The sequence below is a fragment of the Echinops telfairi genome, unplaced genomic scaffold (assembly GCF_000313985.2).
Source record: "Echinops telfairi isolate 266 unplaced genomic scaffold, ASM31398v2 ScPeMD7_7417;HRSCAF=8455, whole genome shotgun sequence".
Classification (NCBI taxonomy): Eukaryota; Metazoa; Chordata; class Mammalia; order Afrosoricida; family Tenrecidae; genus Echinops; species Echinops telfairi.
Genome location: NW_022111317.1, coordinates 914,061 through 923,496, shown reverse-complemented (window position 1 = coordinate 923,496; position 9,436 = coordinate 914,061). Strand labels below are relative to the sequence as shown.

The window sequence follows — 9,436 nt, the reverse complement described above, 5'->3', positions numbered from 1 at the left end:
CCTTAGAATGGGAGCCCACCAATGAATAGAAAACCATGCATGGGATTTAGCAGCCTCCTCCTACAAAGGAATGCAGAGGAATGCCAGAGCTAGCAGGGGATGGTGTGAGTTACAAAGGGACGAGGAATAGGTGGGGAAGGTGAGCAGAGTCCAGCAGCCCACGCGGTCAGAGTGGTCACCCCATCACCACCACATGAGGGGCACAGTGAATGGCCAGGAGACGTCACTGTGTGGAGGATTTCCTGCCCCAAATGCATACGCTGGGGGTCCCCAGGAGGCAAGACGGAGTGGCCCTGGATGGAGAGACATCCCACAAAAAAGACGGACTAGCGGCCTCCGGAAGGGGAGAGGGTGTCACAGGGATCCTGGGAAGCCCAAGGAACCCTCACAGAACCCAGAGGGGACCCTTTCAAGAAAAAGATGCCCCCTGACCATTCAGGGGCCTTGGTGGCCCTGTGGGCATAGCCCTATGCTATATTAGCCAAAAGGCCGGTGCTTTGAACCCATCGGACACAACAGAAGAGAAAGACATGGCACGTGAGCCTGATGGGAGAGCTCGCCGCTCCCCTCTACAGCTGCTGTGAGTCTGAAATGCCTTGGTGGCAGCAAATGTGATTTTGACTCCCAGGTGGGTGGGAGCCCTGGGGAGGCAATGGTTAAGCACGAGGCCGCTCTCTGAAAGGCCTCCCTGGTGGCCACAGGGCCGTCCGCTCCCACCAAGACCCTTGCCGGTGGTGGTAGGTGCTGTGCAGTTCGTTCCGGTTCCCAGGATCCCGTGTACCAAAGAGAGAAACACCCCCGGGCCCCGGGCCACCCTCCCCATCGTTGCTCCGTGTGAGCGCCTTCTGGCAGGCACGGCGTCCATCCATCTCGGGAGGCGGGGTGGGTGGGGGGGCCTCCCTCTGCTCCACTGCTTTACCAACACCACATCCTTCTCTGAGGACTGGCCCCCCGACAACTCGCCCACTGTCCGCGAGGCAGGCTCTCGCCACTCTCACTTCTAAGGAGCTTCTTGGCTGAACTTCTTCGAGGCAGACGTGTGTGCTGTGTGGCCGTCCACGGTGCCTTTGATACTCTGCCAACACTGTACCTGGCAGGCGCCAATTCTCCTGTGGGCTCTTTCTCCATGGCCCAATCCTCACACGCACCTGAGGTGAAGGAACAGGCACATCTCAGGCCTCACCGTCACCGCCGCGGTGCAGGGCCCGGGTTCTCCAAGGCTGTAGAGGCCTTGCCAGCACAGGGGCCCAGGGCAGCGTGCATGCCCTGTGATGTTTTAATTGACGCTTCCATAAGTGTAGGCTGCGCATGCAAGGAAAGTAAATCTCGAGGGCTTCAAGCTGCCCCCGCTGTCCCCTGTCGCTGTCCCCTGGTCCCGTTGTGAGGATCTGGGCTCTCTGCGTTGAATTGCAATCCGCCGCCCTGAAGGCCAAACACCGACAGCAAGCGCCTCAACTCCTCCTCACTGTCGGCAGCCAGTCCAGCATCTGCACGACACACGTGGCTAATGGACTCTCCTGCGATCAAGCTGCCGGGACCTTCTCAGGGGAGCTGCTCCGGGCGCTCGCGGAACAGGACCAGTGAGAAGCTACGACCCTGACACACGCCTGGCCTGGTTCTGCACCACTCAGCCACGGCTCGTCCCGTTAGGACGGTGGTCTCTCGACCCATGCCCCGTTTTCACGTGGGAAGAACAAAGGGTGCTGGCACCCTCCGTAGCCTCAAGCCCCGTCCCGCCCCCCCAGGTTGTCCTGGCCACACAACGCACGCTGACACCTTCCCGACACGCTCTGACATCAGCAGCGACAGTCCTGCTTCCGTGACCTCCGCTGACTGGGCTTGACTTCCAGCAGCTCCCGCTGCATAGACTGCTGCAGCCATTTCTTTAAAATCATCTCCTGCAGAATGCTACTTGCGTGTGTTAGGAAAGATTCTGTTCCACAAATGCCGCCTTGCCATGCTCTGGAATGGCTGCGGATAGGCCTCTCTTCCAGTCAGGTGTCCGGGCGACGAGCTCTCTTCCAGTCTCCCGATTTCCTGGCACAGACAAGCGGATGCTCGTCATTCGCGGTGGCAACCCTTCCCTTGATGCCCCACCAGTTCCTGGAGCTTGCTTTTGGCTGCATGCCTGGGGTTTCAAAGCCGTCCGTCCTGAATCACAGGCGACCTTGAGAGGCTGGACACAGGCCGATTCTTTCTGGGCACCTTGAGTGTCTGTTCCTGGCACAGTCTTGGGATGGTCCTGCACATTCAGTGTTTTGTCATAGATTTCTTCAAGGTCACAGCTGGAGGCTTGGCGGTTCCCTTCATCTCTTTCCGCCTGAGATGCGCTGGGGAGTCCTCCGGGCTGGCTCTCTGCTCCCAGGCATTTGCACATTTCCGAGGGCTCGTCCGTGTCTCTGGGGCAGCTCTTGGACGTTCGCTGCTCAGTTCTTGGACTGCATCATTTCGTCCAGGTGCTTCAGCTTCTCTGGGTTCAAGAGCCAGTTTCAGGGTCTCTTTTGGCATTGACCTTGGTCTGTTCTTTCTTATCTTGTACACGACCTTTTGCTTTGCCAGGTCTAATGTCCTTGACGTCAACCTGCAATGAGTTAGGTCTGTCATCACTAGTATCCCGCGTGCCAAATGTGTTTTCTGTGATGTTCTCTGAACTCAGGGGGATATGCTCGAGGTCATATCTCGGCCCTCGTGGACGTGTGTTAGTCATTTTCTAGCTTCGACTTGAACCTGCACCTGAGCAGTGGACGGCCAGTTCATCGGCTGACGAGATTGACCCTCTCCTCCACAGACGCAGTCAGTCTGGCCCCCGTGCAGTCCATCTGGGGAAGTCGAGTCCGGCACGTAGGGAGTGCGTTTGTTGGGTGCCATCGAGTCGGCTCTGACCGATAGCAATCTTACACACAACGGAAGGGAGCCCTGCTGCGTCCTGCACTGTCCTCACCATTGCTCCCACGCTGCAGCCATGGTGTCCAACCATCCCTGCAAGGGCCTTCCGCATTTTTTTTTTGCCCCTCCACTTTACCAAGCATGATGTCCTGCTCCGGAATCCCTCTTGACAACACGCCCCAAATAGGTAAACTGACCTCTCACCCTCCTAGCCTCTAAGGAGTACTCTGGCTGTACTTGGTCGAGGCAGGTCAGTTTGTCCTCCGGGCGGTCGGTCCGTGGCACGTGCAATATCCCTTGCCAGCATCAGGCTCAAAGGCCTTGCTCCCCTCGGGTCTTCCTTACTGGGTGCCCAGCTTCACATGCATACGGGGGACTGGAAGCACCATGGCTTGGGTCTGCCACACCCCAGTACCGTCCCCACGATGCCGCTGAAAACATGTATGTGCAATGAAGATGTCGCCACTCTCCCCAATTCTGTCACGCGATCTCCAGCTTCATCTCTGTCACCATATCCAACTACTCTCATCCTCTTTGCCTCCAACGTTCACAGTCCACCGTCGACAATTATCCACGCACCAGAAACGTTTGTGGGCGTCTGCCACGGCTCCGTGACTTGTTTGTCCAGTTGAATAGCAGTTGTAGCAACTGGACCCCCTCGCGGTGATGGTGCTTGGTGCCTTTGAGTCGGTGCCAACCCGTAGTGACCCGATGTGTCACAGAGCAAAGCTCTGGCAGGTCCTGCGCCATCGGCAGGCTTGTCCGTCTGCTGGAGCGCACCGGCGTGTGTGTCAGTCCATCTTGTCGAAAGTCTAACCTTTGTTCGCCGCCCCTCTACTTTACCAAACAGGATGCCTTCCTCTGGGGACTGGTCTCTCCTGACAACATGCCTAACGCTTCTGAGACAAAGCCTCGGCATCCTCGCCTCTAAGGAACCCCCACCCCACCCCCGGCCACGCTTCTCCCAAGACAGATTTGCTTGCTCTTTTGTCAGTTCACAGTACCGTCAACAGTCTTCTCCAGCACTGTCATTCCAACGCCTCATGCCCTGGTTGTTACATGCTGGACTGCTAGCCGTAAGGTCAGCAGTTCGATGCCACTAGGCACTCTGCAGGAGAAAGACGAGGCTTTCTGCTCCCATAAAGAGTGAACGTCTCGGAAACCCACAGGGGCAGTTCTACCCTGTCCTGTAGGGTGGCTGTGAGTTGGGATTGACTTGATTTCCTTCCTTGTAGGCAGATCGCTATTAACCTATCCCGGACCATGCTGTACAACAAACAAACCTCCTCTGGGATAGTAACTGTTTTCCTGAGATGTTTTCGGGAAAGTACACAGGGATCCACCCCATACGCACTCTTTCTGAGGTCTCCCTGTGAGGCCTGGGCATGTGCATTTGAAAAGCCTCCTCCGGGGTTCAGGGTTCACAGCAGTTACCCCAGCCTGGGCCTTCCCTCTGCCAAGGGCACAGCTTAGCATCCTGAGGCCAAACTCCCTGGCTGCCAGCAAGCAGATTCCAACTCCAAGATTCGGAAGCGTGCTCTCCTTCCTGCAAGCACTTCACTGCCACCTGCTGGACATTCGTAGGAAGTCCCTCTGCTGGAGGGGACAGGGCTGATGTAGAAGTGGCTTCACATGAGCTCCTGAGTTCTGGGCAGCAAACTGTCGAACCTTTGGGGGTGAGGCATCCCCCAAGTGGGCAGCCAGCTGGCCTGACCCCTGGACTGGCAGCTGGCATCTGAGGTGAAGGCAGTCTTGTGGGGACTGTGCCCCTCACCTGTGAAGTCCCCCTTAGCCCTGGGGACACTCACTGCACATGTAAAATGAACAAAAACCTCACTCTTTTCCCCTAAAGTGGACCCAGGTCTTTCTTGGCTCCAGGGTATTTCCTATTCTTCTCTTCACACTCCTCAGTACGGGTCCTGGGGGAGTAGTGAGTGTCCACGCACGTGGGTGACCTCTTGTCAGTGGTTCAAACCCATCTACTGCTCGGCAGGAGAAGGGTGAGGCTGTCTGCTCCCATAAAGAGCGAGTCTCGGAAACCCACAGGGGCAGTTCTAACCCGCGCTGGTTAAGTGCTGCTAACCAAAAGCCTAGTGGCTCCAGTTCACAGATACAGCCCCACATTCGTGCAGACACAAGTCACGCTCGCACACAGCAGACACACAGTCACAGGCACACACCCGTCATGACGGATGCAGTCATAGCACAACAGAAACACACACGCAGAACACACACACTCACAGTCACACAGACACAATTCCACGCACTTGGTCACACAGCACTTCTGAAACAGAGACAGACACGAACCACATATCACAGCAACACACAGACACACCACAGACTCGCTCAGACACACACACGGTCACAACCACACTTGTTCACACACACATACACACACACACACACACACACACACACCACAGCAGACACGCTCACGCCACAGGCACAAACCCACCGGCTCGCTCTCACCAGGCACTGAAGGTGGCAATGCCGGATGGGAGTGGGCAGGTTGCTTCAGATGGGAGGAACGCCATTGCTACTTGGAGGACAAAGGTGTTCCTGACCCCACGCCGTGGCATCTCCCATCGCGCGTGTGAACCGCGTGGCTGCAGAAGAATACTCTGGCCTGCCTCGTCTCCCTCGCTCCCCTTGGCTGAGCCTTGCAGAGCCAGCCAACCAGGGAGCCTGTGGCTCGGCCTATAGACTGGTCGCTGGGCAGGATGGGGACCTCCATGGGGAGTCCATCTGAGGGCGGAGGAGCCTCGGAGCGGCTGTGCACATGGCCTTGGAGCCGTTACTGTTATTGTTGTTGCGGCCAGCCTAGGGGCCTTCGAGTCAGCTCTGACTCATGGTGACCTTCTGCACAACGGAACAGGACTCTGCATGGTCCAAGCACTGTCCTACAGAAAAGGTCAAATGGCCTCGATGGGCTTATGGGTTTCCCAAACTGTCACTGTCCTACAAAGTCTAACCCTTCTCCCACGGAGAAGCAGGCGGATTCGAACTGCTGACCTTGCGATGAGATGGCCACATGTCGCCCTCCCGCCACCAGGGGACCTTCGATGCTTGTGGTTTTGCTGGACGTGTTACTGCTCCTGTGATGGTCTCACCTGCAGCTGCCCTGACCTCCCTGGGTGCAAGGACCCTCGAGGGGGGGCCCACCCGCAGGTGGGCCCGGGCTGGAGTGAGAGCCGTGTACCTGGTGGATTTCGTGCCAGCCGTTCTCATCCCTGCAGCAGACCGTAGCATGTTCGTGGAGCAGAAGCTCACAGCAGTAGGGGTCTCCCCCGACAATGGCCGTGTGGTACAACGGAGTCAGGCCGTAGCTGTCCTTGTAATCTGGCGACGCCCCAAGTTCTAAAAGGGTCTAGAGGAAAAAACAACAACAAATAAAAGTGGGAATCTGGGATGGATAAGACTCCCCCCAAAAACGTGTGTTGAAATCCTAAGCGTTTTGACATCCTTATCACCTGGAACTGAACCTGCCCCCTCCCCCGGCCCCCAGGAATCAGCTTGTAGCCCAGTGGCAGACAGGTGAGCGGTCACACCTGGGAGGAAGGTGTGACCACCTAGCTCAGGAGACAAAGGGCAGTCCCTGCTCCTGATGAAGCCCGAAGCCCAGAGGCAGGAAGGGATAGGAAAGGAGGAGACTGATGGAGACGGGGACCCGGGGAAGGGGGCAAGGGCATCCCACCCAGGTCACGAAACCAAATGGGCATCAGTTGTTGGAATTAATGACCTCTGTGACCTTTCTCCAAAGGGAAAGACAGGAGTGAGGAGGGGAGGGGGGAATAAGAATGGAGGGATGAAGGGAAGGCACTAAGGAGGGAAAGTCACAGCAGGTAGACAGACCCTGACCTGAGCACCTGTCCGCGTGGCCCTGTTTGGAATGGGGGTGCTCCCTGGCCTCGTAGGAAGGTCAGAGCAGAGGAAAAGTAAAACAAACGAACAGAAAGCTCTCGGCCATGGAGTGGACGCCGACTCAGCGATCCTACAGGACAGGGCGGCACGGCCCCTGTGGGTTTCTGAGACTGTCACTCTTTACAGGAGCAGAAAGCGCAGGCTGCCCCAAGTCATGGCTTCCCAGTGCTTAGCCAGCACCTTCCAGAATTAAGGGGTCCTCAGGAGGTCTGGGGAGGAGCCCCAGTGGCGGAGTGGTTACCTGGTGGGCTGTGAGCCACATGGCCGGCAGTTCCAAACCACGCGCAGCCCAGAGAAAGAAGTTAGTTTCATAAACTCACAGGGAGTGCTAGGAGTCAGTCCTGACTCCATGACAATTAGTTTGGCTTTGTCTAAGGAGGTCTGAGGGCACAGCGTGGCTGACACACTGCTTCACCCAAAACCAGCAGTTTGAGACCACCCTCTGCTCCGAGGGAGAAAGACAGAGCTTTCTACTCCCATCAAGAGGCTCCCAGAGGCTGTGCCTCCCGCCCTACAGGGTGGCCGTGAGTTGTAATGGACCGATGGCGGTGAGTTTGGGCTTGGGGGAGCTTCACAGGGGCTGAAGGTTACTCGGCGGACTGTGCACTGCAAGGTTGGTGATTTGAGGCTCCGGCCCTGCCTGGTCCCATCAACATCTCCAGCTGGGGGTGCTGCCAGTCAGAGTCCACTGGGTGGCAGCGAGTTTAGTTTGGGGTTAACTTTAAACAGGGAGCCCTGGTGGCTTGGCAGGTTAAGCACTGAGCTGCTAACCACCGTCAGTGGTTCAAATCCTCCAGCTGCTTGTCGGAAGAAGCACGAGGCTGTCTGCTCCCATAGAGATTTATAGCCTCACAACTGTATGGGGCAGTTCCTGTGGCGCCCTACGACTTAGAATGGACGTGACAGCAGTGGGTTTGCTCAGCAATGACGGCAAACACACTTAGCTGGTCAACCAAAGGTTGCAGGTTTGTATCCTCCTAGAGGTACCTTGGAAAAGATGCGGGGCGTCTTACGACACAACAACTAGCCATTGAGGACCCTGGGAGGACGCTGAGCCCATCATCAGAGCAGAAGGAAGAACGCAGCATCAGGCTTGGAGGAAGGCTTATTAACAGCCACGATCTGCAGCCATCACAACCTTGCTTGCTGAAAGTGAGGAGGACTTGAAGCCCTTGGCCAATAAAGATCCAGGATGGAAGCCTTCAGGATGGATAATAGCTCCATATCAAGAACCCCCCGAACCCTCACACCTGGACCAACGATGATCAATGGAGAAAAGAATTCAGTTGTCAGGACGTCACCTGGCTTAGGTCCACCGCCGATGCTCATGGGAGCAGCAGTCAAGAGATCAAAAGACGTGTTGCCTTAGGTCCATCGGCTGCACCAGACCCCTTCAGAGTGTGGAAAAACAAGGATGTTGCTTGGAGGTCAAGGTGCGCCTGGGCCAAGTCATGGTATTTAAATCACCTCGGAGACACGTGGAAGCTGCACACTGAATACGGGAGACGGAAGACGCATCGACCGACGCCTCTGAATGACGGCGTTGTCGAGGACAGTACACGTGCACCGTGGGCGTACAGATCTGTCCTGGAAGAAGTGCAGCCAGCGTGCCCTCACATACGCGGACGTGTTGTCGGGAGCGACCAGTGTCTGGAAGCGGAGGGGCCATGAGGGAGAGGAAGACCCTCAACAAGTCGACGGACACTGGCGGCAACCGTGGTCTCGACTGTGAGAGCCATGGTGGGGGTGGCGCGGGAGCAGGCCATGGGTCAGGCACACGTCAGTCCTCAGGCTTGCGGCCTCCTTGCTCGCCCACGCTTTGAAGAGGTCCGGGCAGCAGATGGATGCCCCAGTGCGAGGCATCCTTTGATCTCTCCACTGCTGTCTCCATGAGCGCTGTCGTGGATCCAAGCGCCAAAACCTTCTCTCCACTGACCATGCCATTTTCTGGTCCAGTGGAAACACTTCCCCCAACTCAGCATCTGCTCCCCCCAAAACCGGCCGTCCACCACCTGTACCCTGTAGGGACACAGTTCTACTCTGACACCCCATATGTGGGTTGAAGGCCTGGTCACAAGCCATAATCCAAACGCCCTGCCGTCGGGCTGAATTCGACTCCCAGCCATACTGCAGGACAGGGTGGGCCTGCCCTCGTGGGTCTCTGCGATGGTAGCTCTCTATGGGAGCAGAAAGCCTCATCTCTCTCCAGAGGAGCAGCCAATAGCTTCCAACTGCTGACCTTGCAGTTAGGAGCCCAAGGTGTGGCCGCTATATGGCCAGGGCTCCTCCCCGGCTCACTAGTGCCTGAGAAATGACGTACTGCCCGGAGCTGCCACGACCTGAGATAACTCCTCTTAACTCGCTGCCATTGGGCCCATTCTGACTCAGAGAAACCCTATAGCGCAGGATAGTGCTGCCCCTGGGGGTTTCCCAGACTATAGCTCAGGACAGGAGTAGAAAGCCCTATCTTTCTCCCACAGAGAAGCTTGTGGTTTTGAACTGCTGACCTTGCAGTTCACAGCCCATTGTGTAATCTGCAACACCGAGGATAATGACACAGGTCATGTGACCCATTGGGGCAGGCAGGCAGGGAGGCCCTGGGACAGCAGCGGGTGTCGGCGGGGAGGGA

General features: G+C 57.0%; 1 protein-coding gene across 1 annotated transcript in view; it reads right to left on the bottom strand.

The window, feature by feature from the left end:
* Window positions 1–2,476: 2,476 nt before the first annotated feature.
* LOC123522487 (SH3 and multiple ankyrin repeat domains protein 3-like) overlaps window positions 2,477–9,436 on the bottom strand; it is a 42,356-nt gene continuing 35,396 nt past the window's right edge. The window contains exons 5-6 of the mRNA XM_045297136.1: window positions 6,086–6,253; window positions 2,477–2,581 (exon numbers count right to left, since the gene is read on the bottom strand). Coding sequence (XP_045153071.1) covers window positions 2,477–2,581; window positions 6,086–6,253 — 273 coding nt within the window. The remainder of the gene's footprint in view (window positions 2,582–6,085; window positions 6,254–9,436) is intronic.